The following is a 27333-nucleotide window of genomic DNA, read 5'->3' as shown; positions in this document are numbered from 1 at the left end:
GCCTATCTACATTTTGAAGTTGATAAAGTGGTCAAAGTTCAGTTTCTTAGGCTTGTGTGCTTCAGTCTGTTCTGATCTTGTTGTGTTCAAGAGTTATTTGAAATGACAATACTCTGTGCTAGGTATGTCCTCTATCCTGTACTAATCCATTTGTTCCTGCTCCTTCGATGAGAGCATTGGGTCTGACCCTGTTACCTGTGATTTGTATCTGTTATGTGCAATATGCAAACCAGGAATAAGGGAAGATCCTTTGGAGAGCCTGCATATGGCAAAGGCATGCTGAAATTGCCCGGAGAATGTTAATTGTGATGGTGGTTTGTGGGGTGACATCCTGTCTGTTAGGGCAGAGATCAAAATCCTGCACCTCTTGTCAGCTGTAGAAAACCATCATCAGGCAATCACATTGGGCACTATTGATCTGGACATAACCTGGACTGAGGATTTGAATGGAAAATATGTTTATCCTTAGGTTCTTTTCTTGAAAGAGTATTACATTTTTTAAAGATACTGTTCATAGTAAAGAATGTGTGGAAATACACGTCAGCTACAGCAGCTTCCTCTCCTGCTGAAATAAGGCAGGAAACTTGTGTTATTGGTTTGCCAGTTTGGCCAAACACAGCAGCTGAGTGTAAACAGCTGAAGGGAGGGAGCTGAAATGCAACAGAAAATAAGGCACAAAAAGCAGCAGCACAGACTTAAGTAATGGGGATGGTGCTTTGAGCAGGTTTTGAAGGTCACCTGAAATCTTTACATAATTGAGGATGGGGAGAACTGAAATTCATTTCCTGTAAGGCCTCTAATCTTCCCGGGAATGGAGTTCCTTGACTGACTAATGGGAGGCAGAGATCAAGGCATTGGTAGGGCACAATAGGCAGTGTCAGATCAGATTTTCTTCAGAAGTCAGTAATGTATACGTGCAGCAGTTCTTAATGAGAGACAGGAATTTTTTGTAAATGTTGTTCTGGCTCTATTTTGTGCAGCCAGAGTGCAAAACCAAATAATTCTGTGTAAACAAATTGGAGAAGAAAAATAAACAGACTGCTTTGAATCTGAAGGGATGCTTTGTCAGCCACAAACATTTAAGTGGTGGTTTTGTAGTGCCTTTAAAAGCCTCAGATACATGTTGTAGCTCCTGATATGCTTCCCAGACCTCTAGCTGAGAGGCAGGGAAGAGGGCACAGGTTGCTTCTGCTGAGAAGGCGCATCAGGGAGTGTTGCAGCCTGCATGGAGCTCAGCTCGTTGTTCTCTGGACCGCTGAGCTCCAGCACTGTGTTCAGGATGAGCCTGGAGGTGTGGAGTCCTAAGTGCTCTGGACAGTGGTGTAGGTGGTAGCTCTGTCCCTGCCACCATGTTCAGAGTAGCTCATAGTCATGTAACTGATCTGCTTCGTGGTTTTCCTCCTTGTTATACTTGTATTGTCTGCCATGTATAATCTGTAATTATGTCCATAGAGCCATGATAGTAGGAAAGAAAACAATCACAATTATAAGTAAGAGTCGTTGTTACTGTATGGATTTAAAAGTCCATTCTGTCATGTTACTGCTGCTAATATAGCATGACACATCAGATTCCTCATTTTCAGGTTCATATTTTTTAGGAAGGTGGACTCTTGCAGCAGTGGGTCCTGTCTTTGGGTAGTTCTGAGAGCAGTGAGAAGGGTTTAGTTAATCCTTGTCTCTTACTGTCCCAGAATTCTACTCTGTTCAAGGTATTTTGCTTTAAATTATTCTTCTGGAAATTACTTTTCAGTTTTCCTATATGACTCCTGAACTGTGTTTCCAGGAGGTCTCTTGCGCTTTTCAGGCAATAACTTGACTCAGTTTCCACAGGGAAAATCACTTATTTGGATCGATGTGTATAATTCTTTTTTTCACAATGGAAGGGTAAACTGGCAATTGCAGATAATAATAATAATCTTTAATGTTTATACTGTGTAGTGTTGCATGAGCTGGAAAGCCCACTACTTCATTAAGTTTCAGGTTAAACCCCCTGGATGTTAAGGCCAATCGTAAATCTAAATAAAGCAAGTAAAAGGATTTTGGCAGGTGGTGAGAATGGCTACTTCTCAAATGATTTTTGTGCCCTCTGAAAAAAGAAATGGATCTTGTTCTTTCTCATTGAGGAGGAAAAATATGCCTCATTTGCCCTGTTGGATTAGAGCAGGAAGGAAAAGCTCTGAAACTCATTAATGGGGGGTTAGTTTGGCTGAAAGTGTGGAATGCATTACCAATTGCTGTTGATTATTTCAGGACTCTCAGATTCGTCAGAGTACAGCTTACAGTTTACATCAGCCTCAGGGAAACAAGGAGCATGGCACTGAACGGAATGGCAGTCTGTACAAGAAAAGTGATGGGTAAGTACCACTGGAGTCCACTGGAAAAAACATTAGGCCCTAAGAGCTGAAGAAGTGTAATACAAAATATATTTAAAACTGAGTCACCTTTTTTTTTCTCCTCCCTTTAAACTAGAATCAGAAAAGTGTGGCAGAAAAGGAAGTGCTCAGTTAAAAATGGTTTTCTCACAATTTCCCATGGTACAGTAAGTATTTGTTTACAGTATTTTATGTACATGGTTGCTAATACAAAAAGCAAGATCTGCTGGTCTATATTTATAATTTGGAATTAGCTAGATTCCTGATGCAGTGTTTTAATATGAGAGATATTATTTTTTAAGGAAGCTTTTCAGAAATATATTGAGACATACACAGTATCTAAAAATACAGCTATTTTAATGCTCATGACTATTAATGGGAAAAAAAGGCTTTTTTAGTGACTCAGTACATGTAAATGTTCTTATTTTACCAGGCTATCTAAAAATACAAATTCTAGCTTTTTTTTTTTTAAAGATATGGTTGGGAATTAAGCCATCTTTTAGATAGGAGTTAAACAACTTTTTATATTTGCAAGACAAACTGGGAGTAGGCTGACTCCCTCAACTTTGCTCCTATGTGGTAGTCTGTTAGGAAGTAGCTCCTGAGGAGTAGCTGTTGGGGAAAATCAACTCTGAAAATAGAGAGTTACAAGTCCCTCTCTTTTACTGCTACTAATATTTGAAACACGTTAAGTATAAATCCTAAATGTCTGTTAAAATTTTAAGAATTTATACTTTCATGTTTTGGACCTTTTGCACTTGGATTTCAGCTTGATTTTGCTTTCCTGTAACTTTTTTTCTTTTTATATTGTGTCCTCAAAATTTTTGAGAAACTTTCTTAAGGCAAAAAATAACTCAGTGACACTATTTCCCATTCTTGGTCTAATAAACAGTCCTGTTTCTTGGTCCTGTTATGAACTGTTCTGTTCTTCATCCTGTTATGCCTGTTGCTATGACTACAAGTTGACCCCAGCAGCAAAAATGAATCAATCTCTCATTTGTGCATCTAACCACAGGCTGCTGCCTTTGGAACTGATAACCAGGAGTTCAGGAGGAGTGTACAGCCAGGCCTGCAAAGCAGAGTCATTACTATGGCTTTGGAATTGTCCACCAGTTTATCCATCTTCTCATTTGAGTGTGTATGAGTGTGTCTCTGTCAGAGCAAAGTCTGCTGGTGTATTCTGTGGTGTCTGTGTGTGCTGCAGTTGCAGTTGGTGTTGGACATGCCGTGCTGGGACCAGTGAGTGTAGCTGGTGCAGCTCAGAGCTGGCAGAGGCTATGAGAATTCACTTGTGGAGCAGAATTTGAAACCTTTCACATGCCAGTACAGTTACTGAGTCTGTCAAGACACTGTTTTCTTCTCTTTTTATAAGCTGTCTACTGGATGGTCCAACATTTTTAGAAGCAGTACGTTCTCACTGAAATCAGTTGGAGCCGTAGCTGGAAGTCAGTTCCTAAGGTAGATACTTAAATATGAGTTTAGCTAGGTGAGTTTCACAGGTTTGGTCTTGAAGTTTTTATATTACAACATGAAAAGAGTCCCTTCTTTTAAACTACACCCCTAAAAAGTATTTTTCCGTATTTGCTCACTATCCCCTTATGTATTGATGGCAGTTTTATGGAAAAAAATAATATTTCATAGACACTGAAATGAGTAGAAGAGATTTCTGTTCATTAAGAATTTTCTAAATGTTTTAAGAGAATCCTGAAGGAACAACATTGTTTTCCAAGCTTTCTCAGGGTTGATACGTCATAGTCTCTAAAATATGATGTGTTATTCTCTTGTCCCAGGAGTTCATCAAAACGAATCATCTCTCAGAAATTCAGTTGTCACTTTTGTTTTCTTTATCAGTTACAAATTTGTTAATACTTTTTCTTAAAGACTAAATATTCTTCATGGATTTCTCTTTGGTCATGCAGCCTCTCTTTATGTGGGACGGTTTTTTCGTTTAGTTCCTAGGACAGCTTTCTCCAGGCAGTTGCAGATGCTGTATTCTGAGTTAAACTTTTCTGCCAAGTGCCCTCCTGATGGGAGAGAATATGGTTGGTTCTCCATCAGTGTCCCAGCTGTGATGCTCAATGTACCTGCCAGCACTGCAGGTTATACTTTTAGAGAACTAAAAGCTTCTAAAAAATTAGCATTCATAGAGCAACGTGCACGGCGATGGCTGAGGGAAAACCAGCCACTGGTTCTTTGTGTAATTATTAGCAGTTGGAAATTTTCTGACGTCTACCTGACTGCAATTTAATGTACATGGATGAAAAAACAATCATAGAAACAGATTGAACCACATAATTAGGAATTCCTAACTGCTTTCCAGGTCAAGAAGTCACAAGGGAAAAACTTAGATTTCAGAAACATCAGATTCCTCAAAGCTGATTTGTGTTTAAAGAACTTAAATGAAATTTTCTGGTTGTCTGCAAAAAAGGGAATACAAGATAGACTCATTATTGAGGAATCTTTTTTGTTGTTTTTTCTTTAATACTGGAAAATTTAATCTACCACAATGATTAACTGGACAATATGAAGACAAAACAATCAGATTTAATCTTCTTATTCTGAAGTTAGTCACTGTGAGAGCCAGAAAAAAATGCATGATGAAATCAGCCAATCAGTTTGTAAATAGGTGGACACATTTGCTTGTGCCTTTTGTACAAATCAAGTCTATATCGTGGCACTCTTGTTGTGTTTTAGTGCCTTTTGATTCCTACACTTACTGTTTGTTGCTGGAACAGATTATAAATCATTGATAGAGGGCTTCCATTTCTGCAGGAAGGAGATACCTAAGTCTGTGTATGGCATGAAAAGTGGCAGCACATCTTTTGGGGGTTATTAAGATGGTTGTTAGCAATGGTGTCTGGAAATTCAGCAGTAGTCTGAAGCGTAATTGTCTAATCAGAGGCTCGAGCAGGAAAATGAAGCTCTGAGGTTTCAAAGAAGGAGCATAACAGCAGTTACATATTTGTTACCATTTTCTGCTCTAGTGTCTCCCAATCGTGCCAAATGTCCAGCTCCACCTGCTAAAGATTTATACAGCCTTACATCCCTTTGTCTCTCACCTCCAACTTTTCCCCAGGCAAGATCTGCCGTGTGACAGAAACGTGTTGTCCACAAGGTGACAGGTGTGTGTCAGGGAGCTGGGAGACTGTTAGGCACTGCAGGACATGAATGATGTGGTATCAGCCACATATTAAGGGTTTTTAATGCCCATGTCAATGCTGAGTTCAGTTTAGGAGATACTCAGATGAAAGCTTTAGAATATGCATGGATTCCCAGATCAGCATATTGGCCCAGGATGTGTTCAGTTGTTGCAGCCAAGTCTTTGGGTTCTCAGATCCTGATACAGACATTAATGCTGCATTCTCCTGTCCAGAGACACGAGTCCTGTGTGCATTGGTCCTGCAGACCTCTGTGAAGCATTTTAGTGCATTCATTTACAGCTTTGTATTTCATTAGTTACAGAAAACTAATTAGGTCCCAAATGTACTTCAGATCCAAAGTACTGGGGCAAGGGGATTCTCTCTTAACCTAAATTTACTTGCATTTTACCATCTCACAGAACCAGTGAGAAAGTTATATATGAGTTACCCAGTGTCTACACAATTAATAAATTATAAGTATTTGTATATAAATATATATACTTGTAGGTTTATATATAATTTATAACTAAATCATTAAAACCGTATGCACTTTTACTACTAAAAGGAATGTCTGGAATTTGAAAAGCTATTTATTAGGCAGAGAATACAAAGCAGTTGTCAATAAATTGTCATCTTGCTGGCTCTGAAACCTCTCTTGGGTGTAATTTGTTTTACATTGCCCAGCAAGTGACCTGCAGGTTTATTGTTTCAAAGCTTGCATGACTTTGTTTTGTCTGCTGCTTTTGCTGGGCAAAGCATGAGCCTGCTGTTTTTCAAGGACATCATGCTTTTTTTTTTTTCTAACAGGAAAAAATACATAATTGTTTCCTTTCTTATGTTTCTGCATGGTTTTGGTTTTTTTTTAACTGCTGTTTAGATAAAATTATAGTGTTCTTTTTTGGCCAACTACATTGTTTTATCAGATTGTTTCAAGGCAATCTGTACTCTTTGGACTTGTTGTCCTTTCTTTTTTGAATTAAATGTTTTTATCAATAAATTTAGAAGAGATTGTGGGAATATCTACATTTCTTATGATTCATTTCAAGTTAATTACATCATGTGATAGTTCAGCTTCATTTGATAACATGTTTATGAATGTTACTATTTCTAAAATAGTACTTTCCTAATGGTTTAAGTTACTGTTTTTCAGATATTATTGTCTAGAGCAAAGGTTTACTAGTTAAATCTGCTTTCACGATTTAATTATTCTAAGAGAAGAGTGAAACTAGTTATCCATTGTAGAAGTGCAAGCCATTTCTCAGTCCAAGGTTGCAGACGTATCTTTCTATGTCCTACACTAGGTCTGTAGAGCTGGTAGGTTAAGGGAAAGAAGAGGTTAGTGCAGAGCTGATATTTATTTGAAGTCTTTGTAGCCTTTATGAGTCTTTTTCAAAGTGCAGGTTGCTTGTGCAGTTTGCTTTTAGTAAAATATTGCCACTTTCTATTAAAAAAGGAAATGAAATAGCTGAGAGGAACTTGACTAGAAAACACATATCAGTATAAAATACATGTATTTTCAGCCAGTGATCAGCCAGCTCAGTTTAGTTTTACGTATGCTTGCTGCGAGATACTGGTTTAAAGGTAAATCTGCAGGAAAAACGAACCCAACACAAAAGAGATTATAAGTCAAAGTTACAATTTAATAACAATATTGCAATAAATGCAATTCCACAAAGACAAATTGGTTTTAACCCCCAAAACCCAGAAGTGTAACCCAGCACCCCAGGGCACAAACACAAAGGGGTTTGTAGCCGCTGTGCTGAACACCACGCAGTTGCCCTGAGTCCAAAGTAAAAGGAAGTGAAAAACCTGTTGGTGCAGATGATGGTTGCAGTCTGGTTGAGAGTCGTGGTCTCCTCCTGTCGAGGTTCTGGTCCTCCCCTGGATCCAACGAGTAGGGTCCCCAAGTCCCAAAACCCCCAAGATTATATCCCCTCAGGTCCAGGTGGGACCGCCCAATACCTCCCCCAGGGTGGGGAATTACACAATGAGTGATCTCACTCTGTGAGTCATGGGGTATTTTTGGAATTGTAGCAGACATGACACCTCAGGCTGGGTGTGGAGGTGCTAATGACTCCCTGGAGGAGAGTTATCACAGCTCTTCTCTCACAGGTGTCTTTCACACCCAGCTCACACCCTGAGGGGTCAGGTGTGCCCTGGGCAGATGCTGCAAATGGTCCACTGTTAACAGTTCATGGGAAATGAATAGAGGATGTAGAATACACAGCTTTGGTCACACCCACACAGAGATAAACTGGTCCCACCTGCTGAACTAGGACAACTTCTCTGTGCAAACTTTGTATCTTCCTTCACTGTGTCCCTTTACTGATTTAAAAATTGAGCATTTGTTCTAAATTGGTTATCTAGGGCTTGTCAAAGATATTTGCAGGAGCCAAACTATTTCATTATTGGAAACTAAATAATAATTCTTTTAAACGAAATGTCTGAGTGTTAGGAGATTAAATGTAGGATGAACCTGTCTCTTTTTCATACCTGATTCCTTCAGATTAAATGTTACTTATTACTGATAGTTGAAGTGATTTTACCCCTTTAAAAATTCTAGTGTCTAGCAAGTTACCAGTGAAGAAAATAGTAAAATATAAGTAGTTTACAAACCATTATGCAGACAAAAACATGAATCAAAACCTGGGTACCCTGAAAATTAAAGAGCTATTTGTCAAATCTTCTTGGCCAGTGGGATGCTATCCTGTATTTTCAAACTGCAAGGCTCAGTCAGTATCAATGTACTAAAATGTGTATGTTTTATCTTCAAATAGGCAAACCGACCTCCAGCAAAGCTCAATCTGTTAACCTGCCAAGTGAAAACAAACCCAGAGGAGAAAAAATGTTTTGACCTCATATCACGTAGGTTTGTTGTTTAGGTCTTTTTACTCACAGCTCATAGCAGAGTTCGGCATTATTTCTGTGGATGTGTCAATAATTCATGTGAATGTGTTCCCAGTTGTAGATTTCTTCCCTTTATAAAATGCCCTTCCTATGACACTCTGACATTTCATTTATTTTGGCATAATGCAACTAACTGTACCTGTTTTATTGGAAAGCCACTTGTTTTAAGAAGCTGTGTTCATTCCTTTTCTCTATATAATTTTGTGCTGTCTTACAATAGAGTAACTATTTTTGCTGTGACATCACTCTTTATATTGAAAATGTCATAGTGGATCATCTTGAAAAGTTGCAATTTTTGCACGAGACCAAAAGACGTTTTTAAAACTTTTTAAGATTAAAGTCTAGTGGTTGCTATGTAACTGTAAAGAAAATACTGGAATCATTTTTTGGTTTTGTTATCTCACTGTGGATGAAAAAGTGAGATAAAGAGTCTACACGCTAAACCCACCAAAACTGAATAATTTTGGAATCGGAATGAGGAGATACAAAATCACATAGTGGAAAGTTTCCTGTGTTTTCTCATTAAGACATTTTACTGAAATATATCTCTCAAGTTATTTGAAGAGAAGAATATAAATGTATTCCTTATTTGTTTCTTTATTGGAGCATAAAGTTCTTTCATATTTGTCAATGTAAGCTGTGCTGCTTCTGTTAATAGGCTATAATGCATGTGTGAAATATGCAGTTTCTTCATTTCTGCACAAGTAACTGGACTTCCCTGTTTACCTTTGCACTTTCTTTGTTGATGACCATGTCATTTTTTTCCTCAATATCAGCTTATCACAATGTTATCATACACTTGACAAGACATAATGGGCCTCTTGCCCTTTTCCAGATTTTTTTTTTTTTGCTTTGTTTTACTGTAGAGTTAAAAAGTGTTCCTTGTTTTTTACAAAATACAAATTGCTATATAATGGCAGGATAGAATCTCTTTATGTAGCACTTTCCTTTCTCCACTTTCATATATTCTCACTGTCTTAACATTTCCCATGTTCGAAGCTATATTGTAATACCTTTTTGCCTGAATATTTTTCAAACTTCAGGAATTTTGATCATAGAATATCTTTTTGCCAGTAACTTTACCTATGTTCTGCTCATCAACTATTCTAGTTTGAACTCCAACTTGTCATTAAACCGTGTCATATCTCATTTGCTGCATAGACCTATAATGTATTATGGTTTTTCTTTAGTAGTACACTATGGTAACAATGCTTAGAATTACAAAAGAGTAGTAAATTGAGAATTGTGATCTTGACTTAATTGAAACAGTTTGTGGCTTAAGCTGGCTGTAGTTTGGACCTTATCCCTGGGAAATTTTGTTTTGCCACGCTTGTTTACTTGGTTTTAAGAGCTCATTTGTACTCTTTAAATCTTTCTATCTTATATGCACAGATAAATTCAAATATGGACTCTGTTTTACTCCCCTCCCTCTCGTCAGAACTTTAGACTTGTAGTTACTGAGGTTATATCTAGAACATGGAAAATTCCCTGTGCTCTCCTGGTGCTTATGTGATAGAAGTACAGCACTGAAGAAAACTGCTTCTGTTTCAAATGCAACAAGCCACCTTATGTAAACATGGGTGTAATCATAGATGAACTGCAGGTAGTAAGAGTGAAACTTGCTAAATAGACTTCCTGTCTTTCAACACTCCAGTAATGAGGCTAGAGACCTCAGGAATCATACATCAATTAATTTAGATTTTTCAAAGATATTTCTGCAAAATCACTTTCTCAATAATTTTTTTAATCAGTGTGTGAATTATTTATTGTGCAGATGACAGAACGTATCATTTTCAAGCAGAGGATGAACAGGAATGTCAAATGTGAGTTTCTTCATTAATTTTATTTTTGATACCTGTGTTCTATTGAGACTGACCTTGAACTTTAGAAGTGCCAAAGCATTTAATAGCAAAATCTTACTACCATTTTAGATGGACATCTGTGCTACAAAACAGCAAAGAGGAAGCTTTAAATAATGCATTCAAAGGAGATGATAACACGGGAGAAAATAATATTGTCCAGGAACTGACAAAAGAAATTATATCCGAAGTCCAGAGGATGACTGGAAATGATGTTTGTTGTGACTGTGGAGCACAAGGTGACTCAATTAAGCATATTTCTAATTGGTAAAAATTCTTTATCTCATGAGAATATTTAAGCTCATGTTTTATGCTTTCACTTTTTCTCCTTATCTCACAAAAATTATACACATAGTATAAAATGCTACTGTTTAATGGAACTACTTTAGTAAGATGGATTTGCTATCTGCTTATTGTCAGTGGGGAGAGAAGTTACTAAGAAGCTTATTTTTGTTCCATTTATTTTGCTGATCGTAGCTTTATAAATCAAAAGAACTTACATAAAATATAGGCTAATAATATAAGATCTGGGTAAAACTGAGCAGCCATGAAACACATGAAGCATTTTCTTAATACACCTTTTTTCCTTGGTTTTTTTGACAGGGGGAGTGTGAGGATTGGTTGGTTGGTTTTTTTGTGGGGGTTTTTTTGTTGGTTTTGATTTCTCTTGTTTGTTTTTGTAATGTTTGACCAAGTGAGACAGGGAATATGTCTAAGGCTGTGCTCATTTGGAAAAGAATGCACCTGTGCTAATTATGATTTGCAGTCTTGGTTTTGTTGGTCAATGAATTTCTATTTTAATCCCTTTCGATTTATTTTTTAAATCCTGCTGTTTCCTGTGGTCTTTTATGTTACAGAGGCACTGCAGGACTCAGGGGTTTTTGGATGTGACACTGTAGCTGAAAACATCAGATCTGATGCTGTCTGCACTTTATAAATTGATAATTACTTCCAGCAATAGATATTGTATAAGGCTATGGGAAGAGTCAATCCTACTGTCTTAAAAGGAGAAGAGTTTAAAAAGCAACTACCAAACCTTTATCAAATAAATAAGTTACTAAACTGTCTGAATCTTGAGAAATTAATTATTTTTCTGGAAGATGAGGAAATGTCATAATGAAATGCAAAATACCAGTAGGAAAGACAAGCAAGTGTTGCAAAAGGAGAGGGACAAGCCCTTCCTATCTTTGAAATAGTTGTGTGAATCCATTGTAGTGTGTGCTTTATGTAAATTTCAGAATCGCTTCTGCTTCACTTAGTCTAAAGTCTATACTTGAAGTACACAAAAAGACCATCCCTGTAAACATTGTTATTTCAGTTTAAACTGCACCTGTACTCCCTGTTGAGAATGTGACAGTTATATTGGTGGTGGGAAAATGCAGTTCCTGAAAGCCATGTGAAGAATGACAAAGCAGACTGGTTGAGCAGCTCCCTTGGAGAGCAATGTCCTTCACAAAAATGAAATAAAAATTTTCGCCTTCACTTCTTTTAGCATTAAAAAAATCCTGTTTTTGTGGTCCCAGTAAAGTAAATGTTAAAGATAAAAATTAAAAAAAAAAAGATAATTCATATAGAAGTATCTTATTTTACAGAATTTCATTTCTTTATTCTACATTTTCTAGAATGAAATCATGATCTGAATAAAGTTTAATTCTGCATGTGCTTTCTGTTTCAGATCCTACCTGGCTTTCAACAAATTTGGGAATTTTAACTTGCATTGAATGCTCAGGAATCCATAGAGAACTCGGTGTTCACTATTCCAGAATGCAATCACTTACATTAGATGTGCTGGGAACATCTGAACTCTTGGTAATGAAATTGCTGTTATTAACTTAAAAATAGTACTTAAAATACTACTAACACAAGAATATTTTTATCACTTTAAAAATGTGTTGTTCCAATCCTGAAAGTTGCCTCTGGATAAACATAATTTAAGAAAGTTTAATTCTTCATGTTTAATGGAACCTCCTGGAACACAGTGTCCTACAGTAAACTTTTTCTTATCTTAGAATTCTAACTAGTAGAGGTTTCATATTTTTTGGGTTTTGAAGTCTTTTTGCCCTTGGTTGCTCTTTAAAAGAACACAGCTGTTTGACATATAAATGTGCCTAAGATTAAAAATTGAAGGACTTGCAAATACTTAACCATTAATTATTTAGCATTATTTTAGAAGAGAACTTTAATCCCCAGTGTAAGAAAATGTATTCAGCTTTGCTACACAAAGAAGTTACCACTTATCAGCTGCTCTGTGTGACAGTTCATATGTGTGTTCTTACCCAGCACAAAGTATTTGCATTTATTGTATGAACTGTTGTCTTGATGGATTATTCTGTGGTTTCTTGTTCATGTGCTAAATCCCAGCTGAAAATTAACATTCAAAAAGGTACCTAATCTGTTCATTATCCCTGACAGAATAGCAGAGCAAGGAATCAGAAATAAGAGGTCCCAACTCTCATTTTCCCTTGTCCTCTCCTTGGTATGTGGGTGGCCAATAACCGAACATGTTTATTAAGTCAGCTATGGATTTTTTTTTCAGCTTGCAAAGAATATTGGGAATGCTGGATTTAATGAGATTATGGAATTCTGTCTGCCAGTTGATGAGATGGTCAAACCTAATCCAAGCAGTGATATGTAAGTAAAGAGAACTTCTGAGAAAGGCAGGCTTTTAATTTAATATCACTAAGGGGTTGTGCCATAGTGGTTGGGACTGGCAGGCTATGGAACATGTATAAGGTCTTATTTATAGTCGTACAGTCAAGGAGGAAACGTTTTTTCTGATGCTTTGGATGTCTGTTTCATTGAGCTTTATCTGACTTTACCTTCCCTACTAGTAAGGGTTATTTTACCAACTCTCTGAATCATCGTTTGTAGGACAGAAACAAATGAACCATGACTTGTTAGGAACTTCAAAAAAAAAAAGAAAGATAGGGATTAAAAAAGCAAAGCAATTATTTTTGTGCTATTTGAACATGAAATAGAAATTGTAAGAATGTGCACATTTACCTGCAAGATACTGATATCATAGGAACTACACCTAGGGCTGAAGTCTGTAACTACATGGAATAAAGACAGAACATTTAACTGAATTCCTCGAAAACACTGAATGGTGATGGCAGAGATACAGCAAGCACAGCTGCCTACTTGGCTGGATATTACACTATCATGAAAGAGCTAGTAAACAATGCAGAAACAAACTCAGAAGAATTGGCTTTGGATTAAGCTGATTTTGCGTTATGTGGACTTTCAGTGTTCTGGCAGAACCAATTTTAAACAATGCAGTTTAAATAATTTTTGATTACCACTATCAATAATAATGAGGAGTATTAGTATTAATAATTAAAATGACTAATAATTTTACTGAATTGTAAATCAATACAATAAGAACACTTCTAAAAATTTCTATATAAAAATCATTTAATTTGATACCTCTACATAACAGATTTGTGGGTTTTTTAATTGAAATGCAAATCTGAAGACAGACGCTTCTCAAAAACTGCAAATGACTAGTATCAAATGTTTTATGAACAAGAGCTATCCATTGATTCAATTTATTATTATTTGTTGGAGTTTTTTCTTTTTGCCCATTGCATAATATCCAGGGGATAAGGTATGGCTTCGTTAGATGTCTTCTGTACCATGTTGTGTACATCCCAAGAGCTGGTAAGGAGTTATGCCTTTGGGATCCATGCAAGCTCCTGTCTTGCTGGGGTGGGAAGAGGAGTTACTGGATGTCAACAGCAAAAGTGATAACTCATATTGATTCAGATGTGCTAAGTTCTCACCTCGGTTTTGAAATGTAACTAAAAGCTCCACTACGTCCTCCCTGTTAAGGTTGTGGTGAAGGGTTGCTTTAAAGAACATACTTTCACTACTGCAAATTCAACTTCAAGGCATGGATTGTCTGTGCAGAGGTATAAGATAGATACTATTTATTTTTTGTATTCCACCTCTTTCCAGCATGTGTAGGAGTACAAGTCAGGTAAACATAAACCAACATTATGAAACTCTGGTGTATCTTCTCTGCATAGAGCTTTGTAGTCTTGACTTAACTACACACCACAGTTTGGATGGGAAAATTCATGATCTGTCTTCGTATTGGATATTTGACTCATCTTCTGTAACTACATTTCGTACTTGCAATATGAGACTGCACGGTTACATGCATATTTAAAAAGAAAAATTATCATAATGAATGAGAACTAGTCTTCCACAGCTCTTATTTCAAATGACTTGCATGTATTTATGGAAATGCTAATGTGTATCTTCTGATGGAAGTTATAGAAGTAAATCATATTCAATTTCAGGAATGCAAGAAAAGATTATATTACTGCCAAGTATATTGAGAGAAAATATGCAAGGAAAAAGCACGCTGACAATGCAGCTAAATTGCATGCTCTTTGTGAAGCAGTCAAATCAAGAGACATTCTTGGATTAGTTCAAGTATATGCTGACGGCGTGGATCTCACAGAAAAAATTCCACTGGCCAATGGCCATGTAAGTGGTGTTGTAAATTTTATTAGACAAATTATTAGAAGTGCAATATGCATTCATTAATTAACAATTATTTGAAAATAACATTTGGAACAGTGTTCTAAATGCTTGTCCTTTTCATAATGTAATTTGGCAATAACAAAAGAAGCTACTTAATACTTTAATCTAAAATGACTTTCAAATACTTTCATATTTTAGAGGTATTAAAGTATTAAACATTAAATCATTCAATAATCTATTAGTTTTTAAGCCATTTGTTTGTTTAAGGGAACGATAGGAATACAATAGGACTTCACAGATGTTTTAATGGTAGCATGTATGAATGTTTTGAAATTACATGTTTTAATTGATCTAATTTATGTCAATAAAATTTCTGCTTCTCTGTAGATCAGAAGAAACAAATGTTTTTTTGGTTTTATTCTTAGGAGCAAGACGAAACAGCACTGCACCTTGCTGTTAGGTCAGTTGATCGAACGTCCCTTCATATAGTTGACTTTTTAGTGCAGAACAGGTAAGTGGATGGAAACTATATGTTGACATTGCTTTTATGTCAAGTAATACAAATACTAAAATTATATTTGCAAATGTAATTTTATTCTTTGAAAATCTTCAAATGAGAGCAGCTTAATAATACAGGATAGGAAACTTAAGTTTAATCAGCTGTTTTCTTCTTTCTTGTACTCCCAATAGTGGCAATCTAGATAAGCAAACATGTAAAGGTAGCACAGCCCTGCATTACTGCTGTCTAACAGACAACGTTGAGTGCCTCAAACTGCTGCTGAGAGGGAAGGCTTCTATTGAAATAGGTAAAAGGGTAATGTGTACTTCAATTTCCTATTTGTCACTGTTCCACTGTTTCAGACAAGAAACAGTGAAGTCAGAATAAGTGCATTTTCTCTTGCTTATCTTAATTCTGTAAACAAAATCTTTATTATTAAAAAAAATCAATATTCACTGTTTATTTCAAGTTTAAAATTATATGTTACCCTTACTTTTAAAAAAAATCAGGTTTTTAATTGCTGTCTTGTTGTCTAGTTATGTACTGCCATTTCATGGTTGTCATTCATATATATATATGACATGCTGAATTGCTACTGCTTGTCATGTTCAGAGAGTTGATATGAGTTGGACCTACATATAAATAATAGAGATGAGTTTTAAGGTGTGTTGATCGAGTACTTCACTATGTATCTGCAGGTTTGTCTTTATTAATGGCCATGTTACTAGTGACACTGCTCATCATAGATTTCTTTTCTTGCTGTAATGTAGCAAATGAAGCAGGAGAGACACCACTAGACATAGCGAAACGTTTAAAACACACACACTGTGAAGAGCTGGTGAGTATTGTGTCTTTCTGTGTTTGCATTTACAAGCAAAATCTTGTCTGAACATTTAAGTTTTCAATTGAATATTCAATGAATATATTCTAGACACAACAGTGGTATGCTATGCTAGAAATAGTCACATTCTTAGAAATAGTTATATGGTTATATAAAGCTATATGCTTTTAAGAAGAAGACTATGTTTCTCTTTAGATGCATCAGAAATGCTAAAATTCTTGGGGCCAGGGGATGATTCTGTTTGAGCTATTAGTCAGAGATCCACAAGTAAGATTCCCTCAGTAAATTTTCAGATTACACCATTGGGTGGGAGTGTTGATCTGTGAGAGGGTAGGAAGGCTCTGCAGAGGGATCTGGGCAGGCTGGGATGGTGGTTTGAGGCCACTGTGTGAGGTTCAGCAAGGCCAAGTGCTGGGTCCTTCACTTGGGTCGCAACAACCCCAGGCAGTGCTAAAGGCCTGGGCAAAGCCTGTCTGGAAAGCCGCTCATCGGAAAAGGACCTGGGGGTGCTGTTTGACAGCTGTCTGAACATGAGCCAGCATGTGCCCAGGTGGTCATGAAGGCCAGTGGCATCCTGGCCTGTATCAGTAATAGTGTGGCCAGCAGGACCAGGGCAGTGATTACCCACTGTACTCGGCACTGGTGAGACTGCGCCTCAAATCCTGTGTTCAGTTTTGGACCCCTCACTATAAGAAAGACATTCAGATGCTGGAGAGTGTCCAGAGAAGGACAGTGGAGCTGTCTGGAGCACAAATCTGATGAGGAACAGCTGAGGGATATGGGATTGTTTAGCCTGCAGAAAAGGAGGTTGTAGCCATGTGGGAGTCCATCCCTTCTTTCAAGTAACAAACACAACAGGATAAGTAGATACAGCCTCTGGTTGTGCCAGAAGTGGTTTTGATTGGATAGTACAAAAAATTTCTTCATGGAAAGGGTTGTCAAGCATTGAAACACGCTGTCCAGGAGAGTGGTTGAGTCACCATCCCTGAAGGTATTTAGAAGGTGTATAGATGTGGTGCTTAGGACATGGTTTAGTGGTGCTGGGTTCACAGTTGGATTCAATGATCTTAAAAGTCTTTTCCCACCTAAATGATTCTATCATTCTAAGTGTCTGACATCTCACTGAACTCTAATAACGGAAGTACTTTGTATGGGTGAAGACCATAGATTAAGGCTATTTTCTTGTTGCCCAGCAAAGTTGTGGGTACCCCAACCTATTAGTGAGGTCAAGACTTCTTGATAAGTGAGTCTGATTCAAAAAAACTGCCATTGAAGTTTATTTCTTTGAACTGCATTTTCTAAATCAAAGCAAATAGGATATGGTGCTTGTTGTCAGACAATAGAGAATGGCTCTACAAAGGTTACTGAGAAGTCTAGTTACTTTTGATTCATTGTATTTGATACCTTTGCTTAATTCTTCTAGTTTACATGAGTGCTGTAACTTTCCAGATTACTGAAATCAAGATTCCTTCTATATGTGGGCTTTGTTTTTTTTTAAATATGTTGTTTAAAAATAAGTACTGCACCTAACATCGGTGTCAACAGTCATCTCATTTTTCCTTAGCTTACTCAAGCACTGTCTGGAAGATTTAATTCTCATGTTCATGTAGAGTATGAGTGGCGGTTACTCCATGAAGATCTGGATGAAAGTGATGACGATGTGGATGAAAAGCTGCAGGTTTGTATCAACATTGTTTTTCTGAACACATACATGTGTAAGCATGACGTTCATAATTGTTTCAATTACATTGTTTTTTACTATAGTGCTTTTTACTTCTGCATAAGCTTTCATATTTCTATCCCAGTATATGTGTATTCTGTATATTGTATCACCATTCAGAGAACAACATCACTAATGATGACCTTTATGATAAAGCAGCTTGAAAGTTTTATGGATTCCATCTTTTTCCAGCTCCAAAAGATTTTAGTCATTTACAACTAGAAATCCCTTTCTGGCATGCTCTGAATTTGTATTTTTGATATGTTTTTCTTCACCTTCTCCATTGTTGCCAGTTGCCTTCTGCAGCTGAGTGTTCTCTATTTGAGTCCCTGAGCTCCATCTGATATAGGAAGGTATTTGCTATGCAGCAGTGAGGCTAAAGTAATGAAGTGAAGCTCCTATTTCACTGCCCATTATTAATAGGTTTATACTGCAGGGACTTCTGAAAGGAGATTAAGGACTATTAATCACAGACTAGTGTCTGTGACTACGTTGAATACATGTGTGAATACTGCTGTTGCTTAGGATCACATCAGAGTTTTGTTTATGAATGTTAAGTTGTTGGGTTTGTCTTGCTGGTAAAGAAAATGAATAGATTTTGTAATCTTTTTCAGAAAAGGTCCTGTCTGAAATTTAAGTTCCTTTAGACCAGAATATTTCATATAAAAGAGAGTCTAACCTAAAAGATGGTTAAGACAATTCAACTGGTTTCTGCTGCTGTTGCCCACTCTGGCTGCCTGGTCCTGAATCCTGCTTTTGCCTCCATTCTGACACACATTTGTCCCTGTATTGGACTGTTTCAGTTTGGTGAATCAGAGAAAAGCTGAATCAACAACATAAACCCAGAATTTTCTGCTGGTTTAGAAAGCAGAAGTATGGGCTTAAGCAAGGACAGGACAATGGAGAGATCAGGGAATGGAGAGTGTCAGCCAGTAAGGAGTGAAGCTGCTAAGACAAAGTAAGGGTTGGGTTTAGTGCATCTGCCTGCCGTGTACAGCATTCTGGTAAGCCTTTGAGCTATAATGCTGTGCTATAACATGTCCAAAGGCCCTACATGATCAATCCAGAGTAAGCATTGGATATATTCAGAGGAAAATCGACTGCTTGTTAGTGATGCTGTTGGTGTAAGTCTTTATTCTGCCTAAATGCTATTACTATAAATAGTTATTTTAATTTCATACAGATAGTATGTCAGCAATGTGTTTATCTAGCGCTATTTCTGAAGACATATTTGTATTCTTTGGGATGTGGATTGTTACAGCCCATTCCTGTACTAGCCACATGAATTTATAACTCCAGCTATTTTAATTATAATTTGATAGCAATAATTACTATGCTTGTTGTTGAAACAGGAAGAATAATGGTAAGTGCAGATAATTGCTGTAAATCTCAAAGACAACTAATTAGATCTCATTTGATAATGTGCATGGGATGAGCAGTGTTCCATCCCAGCTGCCAATCGAAATAATCTCCTGAACTTGTCCAGCAATGCTAGAGAGCTAAAAAGAGTTTGTGAGAAGTTTTTGCTCATAACTTCTTGCAGGCTGAGCTACAGGTAGAGTACTCAGATGCAATTGTGTCTGGGCTTTGAGATCATGATCAACCTGGATTTAGCACTGCTGAACTTCAAATGAGGGTTAGGATATTCAATTGTGGATTTACTTTTGAAAATATTGCCAGGTATTTTGATGCAGAGAATTTTTACTTGATCTGATCTGAATATTGGTATTGATTACCTATGGAAGTATAGTCCTGTGTATATAAGGATGCTGTTTTACCTTACAGGACTATACCAGAGGAGAAATGAGAGTATTTTAATTGTTTTGAAATGGAATTCTTGTTTAGTCTTTTTTTGTTAATGTGCAGTTACTTTGTCTTCAAGAGGACAGAATGTAGGTTTTTAGATTATGTATTAAAAGCAACAAAAATGCATTTTAGAAGCCATTTTTTCTTTCTAGAAATAATAACTTTCTATCAACTAATAAATAAAATTAGTGCAACTAATGTGGTAATGATGTATATTTTTGTTACTGTGTTTAAGCAACCCAGTCCCAATCGGAGAGAGGACAGACCTGTCAGCTTTTACCAGCTTGGGTCAAACCAACATCAGTCCAATGTAGCATCCTTGGCAAGAGATGCAGCGAACATTGCTAAGGATAAGCAAAGAGGATTTATGCCAAGTATATTACAGAATGAAACATATGGAGCAATACTTAGTGGCAGTCCACCTCCTATTCAGCCTGCAGTACCTGTCACAAGTAGTGCACCTCCTCTACCTCCAAGGAATATTGGCAAAGGTACTAACACCAGAAAATACCACTGTTTATTTGAAGAATGAGATCATAACTTTTTTTCTAAATTTTTTAATTTTTAGGTTTTCTTATACAGTTATTTTGCTTGGGTAAGTATTGGATCAGTTTATTGCTGACTTTGTTGTGTACACTTGAAGTGAATTTGCACAGCCTGTTCTGAGTTTGATTTTTAGTATACCTACAAGAAAGTACACAGTAGTGTTTGGAAAAACAATAAAAAGGAGGCCTACAATTAATTTAGTTCAACAATTTTTTTGTTATATTCAATTTTTTCATGCTTCTGTTTCTTGAAGACATCATTGTCAGAGTTCAATTTAAAGATAAATTTTCACAGCAGACAAATACTATTGAAATTGTAAGACCTCAAAGAATGGAGAGTGTATGCAGAACACAAGATTATAACCTTGTAAAGTCTTCTCTTAGTAAATATATGCTTCAAGGTTATTGAAATAAAAGTGTGTCATAATGTGGAGACAACTCTAACTGGATGATTTTAGAGACCTGGTAGCTGACTGAATATATAACTGCCAATTACTGGTTTTACCCAGATCATTAGAATAATGTAAAATAAATGTGTCTCATCCTGATTCAGAAGGGTTGTGTGCTTGCAAAATGTACCATTAAAGCTGATGCTGTGAGTTTCATTCTTATCTTCACATGTGATCTGTTTGGACCGTGGTAAAGAATCATTGAGAATCTGTGCAGGTCTTCTTTGTACAGGTCATGTTCAGTGTTTCATTGTTTTAATTAATCCACCAGCTTTCATGGATGCTAAATTTATGTAAAGTTCAATTCTAGAAAAATTACTATTAAACACATGGTCTATGGTGCTGTAATTCAGACTCCATGAGAAGAGATATGAGCAAGGAATGTTCCAGGCACACATGGGCTTCAGCCTTTGGGAACACTGTGCAGAATCAGAATGCAGGACTCTATACACCAGTGATTGTGTCTAAGATGGCAGATTGATCATCTGTGAAATATGAAAAGTCAGTTATTGCTCTCGCAGGAATGGCTGCAGCATAAAAGTTGGACTAAAACATATTATTTTGGGGGCAGGAAAACTGAGAACAACAGAACAGCATGGTCTTGGGTTACTTTAAAAGGGTAGCATGAGACTGGAGGATGTTTAATAGCATATAAAACTTAATCAAGGTGGGATTCCTTTCATCTAGCATTTTCACATGAACTCTGAGCTTAATATCTAGATTTCTTATTTGATGGAAAGGAATGTTTTTCCCACCAAACAGGAAAATTGACATAAGGAGCTTGCCTGGTTTGTTTAACCGTTAGATTCTATCTCTGAATAAGTAATACAGTTGGATAGTTAAAAATACTTTTACCCTTTGATATTATTTTAATCATGGCCAACCATATTATTTTACCTACTATTTGCCCTTGATTTAATGGCACTTTTCAAAGAGTGTCATTTTAATTTCATTCCTAACCCCAGACTTCTTGGCAGTGCTATAATACAACTCCTGCCAGGAAGAGATGCTGCCTGGCTTAGATTATTAGCTCATACTCTTTACTCCAGCAATGTATTAGCCTATTAATTTATATTCTTAGTTAAAAGCTGTAATAGTATCATCAATCTTAGCTTCTTGTTGATTGCTGATGTTGTTGATGTTATGCTTAGGTTCATTATTGCTTCTTTATCCTCATAACTTTAGGCAGTTCTCCAAGTCTTCTGAACCTTTTATGCTTTCCTCTGCAACCTAATATTTATTCATACCTTACTCTGTTTCATCTTTTCTTAACACGATGCTCCTGTGTGGAGTAGGGAGAAGTGGCATAACATCTCCAAAATCCTGATGTTATGAAAAAAGCCTGTAGTGTATTTTTATGAAATAAGGAGGCAGCTCTTCAGCCTAAGAATGGGATCATTTAGGAGGGCCTGAAGAAGTTATGCTTTGTAACTGTTTCACGACTAGTTACTATAGCTTATTGCTTGGGTGAAATTCAGAATTACAGTTTTATGTTGTTTCCAAGTCAAAACTGATGTTTCACTCTGAGTCAGCAACGTGTGCTAATGCTCCTGCGAGAGTGAGCTCCTTCTCTTGCAGTGCCTGAGAAGATTATTACCAGGCAGGGATTAAAGAAGGTAGCAAGACTTGCCTTGTGTCTTCTTGTTGAGAAATCTGCCTTTTTGAAATGTTGCAATATTCTAAAGTAATGACTGGAGACAAATTTTGCTTAAGTGAAATGTTAGAAGTTTCTGGATGAAGTCTTGTTGCATAATTTTACCACCAGACTGATTTCTGCTCTGGCATTCCAGCAGGATGCAGTGGTCCCTGTTGCTGAATGTAGTGGTCTGGCTGCACCATTTCTAAAAGCACGGGTGTGAATATTAGCACTTTGTGCTTAGGGTAAGCAATAATAATAATGCAGTATTTTCCTCTCTTTTTAGTTCAGCCTTCAGTTCTTGGCAGTGGTATTCAGACAATTTCTTCATCTAATGCAATGTGGAAGACAAATTCTTTAGGAGTGGAAAGTATAAGCAGGCAAAGGTCTTCATCAGATCCACCAGCTATTCATCCCCCTGTGCCGCCATTGCGTGTAACATCTACAAGTATGTTTCCACTTTCCCCTGTTTTCCCTTCTGCTGTATCTAATCATAGTTGGCTTATTTTTCCATTTCCACAACTCATACTTCCTCTTTTGGTGACTGTAGCTTTGGCCTATCATTCCCATCCAGTAACAAACTGTCTTCTCTGATGTTCCAGTGAGGACTATATGGTGTAGTGCAGGGTCAGCAGGAAACAACATCTATTACCAGAGCTAAAGAACCCATCACATTATATATTTAGTTTCAATGCTGCATTTCTCACTAGTTGTAAAGGTGAGTGTTACCTGTAGGCCTTGGGCTTTGTCGCCACGTTGTGCTTGGTTCTTGCAGACCATTGGAATGCAAAAAGTTGTTTCAATGCATTGCCAGCTGCTGTTATGGTGGTTTCAGCAGAAATTTTAATTAAGTGCTAAACCTAATGTGAAGTTAGTTGTTAATCATAACAGGATTTTAATAGAAGATGTTCTCAGATATTATTCATTCAGTTAGTTTTCCATAAAACACAAACTGAAGGCCTTGGCTGAGCAAATAATGTTACCACTTTATTAAATATATTCTGTTCTACTGTTTTCAAGAATGTGACTGATTTTGGTAAGAATTTTCTTTGCTTGTACTTTAATGATAAATTAATGTGAGCTCTCTGACTTGACTAGGTGAAACAAAAGGTAAACCTCTTTCCAAAGAGGTCCTCATTCCAAGTGAAGGATTACTTTGTGTTAAAGGTATTGATTACATGTAGTAAAGCATTTTCCTTAGTTGGGGTAAAGTCCTGTAATGGGGAACTTATGATGAGAACCCAAGAAACAAAATGGTAAATAGAAGTTTAATTCCATTTTGCTGTGTGACTTTCCTCTGTAGATGTACTTTCTCCAGCTCCACCACCGCCAGTGGCAAAGACAGCCAGCATTATAGAGGCCTTGAACCAGCAATCAAAACAGCAACCAGCCCCTCCACAAACCAAGCCCACCCCACCACCACTGCCCCCACAACCTCCGAGTAGAATCTCTCAAAGAAAGCCTATTCCTGGGTAAGGGATGTCATTTTAGTGTTTAATATACTTCATCATAATTAGTAACTTATCAATTTTATGATATGTAGCATACAAATCATCTATAAGGCATGTGTACTTCTGCCAATGATGTGTTCTAGAGTGTGGGAATGAACAGAAGGCAGACACTAAGGAAGCAGATGACAAGGATTCCTACAGTAAAAACAAGACAGCCCAGTGATTTAAGACTGCATGACTTGCAGAACACCTCCAGAATGCTTAGCTGTGATGGAAATAATAAGCCACAAAGAATAATAGATTCCTAATTCTCATAACAAAGAAGAGATAATAGGCTCTAATGTCTGATTGTGGCATTTATTGTTAATATGTTTCACATAAGTTCTGTCCCGTTCAATCTTTTTACTCATGGCAGATATAGAGAGAACTGGAACAGAAAAAATAATTTTTAAATTTGCAGAAAACTAAGTTAGGAGGGACAAGTGCAGGATCAAATCCAAAGCAGCCTTGAGAAACTGGAGTAGTAGTCAAGGGAGAAGACGGATTTCATTCAGTAAGCAACACTTAGTAATTAAGAACAATCAACTACAGATACAAAGTATGGAGAACAGCAGTGTATGGGTAAGCAAAAGTCCTGAGAAGAAGGATCTGTAAGGACATAATGAATCATAAATAAAAGCAAGTCAGATGACTTATGCTATTGTGGAAGAGTTAAAGAGAAATGGAATAGGAATTAATCCTCCCAATTGACTCAACATCAGTAGTGCCTCAGTGGGACTGCTGTGTTCAGTTTGGAGCATTGCAGTAAAATAAAGATACAGAATATTGAGGTGGAAACCAGGCAAAATCAATAAGGTAATGAGACGTCTAGAAAATAGGACCTTTGAGAAAAGTTTGGAAGAAATAAGATTTCATTCACAAGTTGGGACTGAAAGACGTAAACAACCTTTGACCTTCAAATTCCTTTTTTTTGTATACACCTTTAAGCCCTTTTATTGCAAATATCATACTAAGTAAAAGGAAGACACAACTTGTTGAAACTTCCTGTAATGCACAGACTAATATGGATACATAGTTTTAAAAACAAAACTAAAAATTGAAATAACAGTGAAAGGCACTTCAGAACTTGTGAAAAGTCACAAATTGCATTGATTGCACTTGAATTATTATTCTGCCTTTTTAAAATTAAGTGCAAGTTTTAGTTGGCGTAGAGGAAAAGCAGTATTTTTAAAAGCAAAATAGTTGTCACCAGAATGTACTGAAGGAATACCAAGACTGTGATAATTTGGAAGGTACTCAGTATTGTTGCATTTCAAGTTCTTGTTTGTTTCTGAAATTGATCAAATTCTCACTTTCTGCACAGGACTGAGAAGTCATCTGGCTTAACTAACAAAGGGCAGACCAGAGGACTTGGGTCTCTACAACAATCTGGTAATTGTGGTTTGGAAATTAGTTCTATTGTCATTAAGCTATCATTATAACAATCTAAGGGAGAGTGTGGGTTTGTGTTTTTTTTTTTTAATTTACATTACTCATTTAAGTACTGTCAGTACCAACATTCTTCTTGATCATGTAGGCCCTCATGTCTCAAGTTCTTCTGCATGAACAGACTTATGTGCCAATTAATGTAAATAATGGGGCCATGTAATAAGCAAAATGACATAATGGTTGAGGTTGGGAGGGAACTCTGCAGGTCATCTGGTCTACCCCCTCCCTCAAGCAGGGACTGCAAGAGTGGATCACCCAAGACCATGCCAGAGGGCTTTGTGTCTCCAAGGATGGAGATTCCACAACCTCTCTCTGGGCAACCTGTGCCAGTTCTGTGTCACTGTCACAGTAACAAAGTGTTTCCTGATGTTCAGACGCTCCTGTGTTTCAGTTTGTGCCCACTGCCCCTGGTCCTGCTGCCCAGCTGGATGGCCACCAGCATATACTTGTGCATGGCTTGTTCATCCCCAGCTGTAGGACTTTGTGCTTTATTGCTCCAGATTCTTCCCTGGACTCTGGGACCAGGATTCCTGAAGACCCATTTGCTAGTAAACCCAGACTTTTCCATGTCCTCTGTAACCACAACCCCATCTGGTTGAACACTGTGCCCACATTTTGTCTTATTTTCCTTTTGTTACCTATGGATTTACAGCAGCTCTTCTTGTTGTCTTTGACATCCCTTGCCAGATTCAATTCCACTTTCGCTTTAGCTTTTCTAACCTCATCTAAACCCCACTCAAACAAAGGATGCAGTATGAAAAATCTAGTTTGCTCTGTTGTTTGCATGTGTCATAAACAAGGTATCAGATACACATTTCAGAATAGAAAAATGTGTTTCTGATTTGAAAATCTAAAGTTCATACAGTGTCACTTTTAATTAAATTGTAAATTGATATTGCTCTTTTCATGGTAATAAACATGATTTTGTTATTCAGAGTTCATTCTGCACTTGTCATTGTTCAAAGTAACTACTACTTTGGGACATAGCAATGATGCCATCTCCATAAAATCTGCAGTAAAGGTTGTGTAGATTCTGTGGTGGTTGTAGTGGAATTTCTCCTGCCCAGTTTCCCTTTCCACTGTATATTTTATGTTCATTTGTCCTTCCTGTGATTCTTTTTTGTTTCCTCTTGACGTATCCAAGGGGAATTTGCTAGTGGCTGTCATTTGTGTCAGGAGTCTCCTGTGAGGGGTACAGCACCTTGATAATGATGGTCTTCACTAGGAAAGCAAGGTTCTAACAGTACAGAGTCTGTAGTGAAGGAATGGGGAAATTATATATTTGGGGTTGCTTTCATCTATTTTATAGGTTTCTCTTTTTGGTAAGGAAAAGCGTAGAAAATTCTGTTCAGTTACTTAGAAAGAACCATTAAAAATTAAATGCTCATGGAATATAAAATTATTTGTGTTCTTTCAAGAATAATTAATTTGGTTTCAGGTGATACCATTACTTATTTTTGAAGCATGCCTTGTATTTACTTGGTTTACTTACCTTAGCAGGAGAGTCATCTTCTGTATGCGACATTCCAGGAACACAGACTGGTTCTACAACAAATACTTTGGCACAAGTCCAGCCACCAGCACCAATGCCAAGGAAATCACAAATAGTAAGTACAAAATCTGGTGTTTGATTTTATTAAATCTTCTACATTCTATTAAACACATCGTGGACATGACAGTGTGTCCTGTTATGGAGAAAGTGTGAGAATCACGAAACATACAAAGCCTGTATCCTGTGTTTGAGTAGGTGTGTGACTTGTACTAAGTATTTATGAAAATTTTGTTTTCTTGAATTTCCTATAAGATAGCATGTGATGTTTAAATTTAAAAAAAAACAAAACAAACCTCCAAAAACTCAAATAGGAACCAAAGAAAAGAAGTATGGATTCTTTGCTTGTGTTCAAATGTGCCCAACACAATCCACAGAATGTATGGTTTGACTTACTGAAGAGAGATAAGCTTTATGAGTTAGTCACTTGTAGGTGAGGGTGGTGAATGAGTCACTTGTAAGTAACATGTAGTTTCATTCTTAATCTTCAGTGAAGTAAGTAATAGGGAACTGCTTACTTTTATAATGAAAGCAGATATACTCCTAGTTGTTCATGTAGGTAGATTAAACAGCTTCAGAC

At 37.0% G+C, this 27333-nt stretch overlaps 1 protein-coding gene across 3 annotated transcripts in view; it reads left to right on the top strand.

Annotated features, from left to right (window-relative positions):
- Positions 1–27333, top strand: part of ASAP2 (ArfGAP with SH3 domain, ankyrin repeat and PH domain 2) — an 86734-nt gene that overhangs the window by 52417 nt on the left and 6984 nt on the right. The window contains exons 10-26 of one of the 3 annotated variants that reach the window (XM_071548370.1): positions 2251–2354; positions 2470–2539; positions 8290–8377; positions 10194–10242; positions 10351–10517; positions 11954–12087; positions 12815–12909; positions 14583–14772; positions 15195–15280; positions 15460–15575; positions 16039–16106; positions 17674–17787; positions 19871–20126; positions 22552–22713; positions 23569–23737; positions 25080–25147; positions 26705–26811. In XM_071548370.1, the coding sequence (XP_071404471.1) occupies positions 2251–2354; positions 2470–2539; positions 8290–8377; positions 10194–10242; positions 10351–10517; positions 11954–12087; positions 12815–12909; positions 14583–14772; positions 15195–15280; positions 15460–15575; positions 16039–16106; positions 17674–17787; positions 19871–20126; positions 22552–22713; positions 23569–23737; positions 25080–25147; positions 26705–26811 (2043 nt within the window). Of the gene's footprint in view, positions 1–2250; positions 2355–2469; positions 2540–8289; positions 8378–10193; positions 10243–10350; positions 10518–11953; positions 12088–12814; positions 12910–14582; positions 14773–15194; positions 15281–15459; positions 15576–16038; positions 16107–17673; positions 17788–19870; positions 20127–22551; positions 22714–23568; positions 23738–25079; positions 25148–26701; positions 26812–27333 lie in introns of all 3 variants that reach the window. The other 2 variants (XM_071548369.1, XM_071548371.1) reach the window with 2 other exon arrangements.

The sequence above is a fragment of the Pithys albifrons genome, chromosome 2, assembly GCF_047495875.1.
Source record: "Pithys albifrons albifrons isolate INPA30051 chromosome 2, PitAlb_v1, whole genome shotgun sequence".
NCBI lineage: Eukaryota > Metazoa > Chordata > Aves > Passeriformes > Thamnophilidae > Pithys > Pithys albifrons.
The sequence above is the reverse complement of the archived record's forward strand: the minus strand, read 5'-3'. Positions and strand labels throughout refer to the sequence as shown.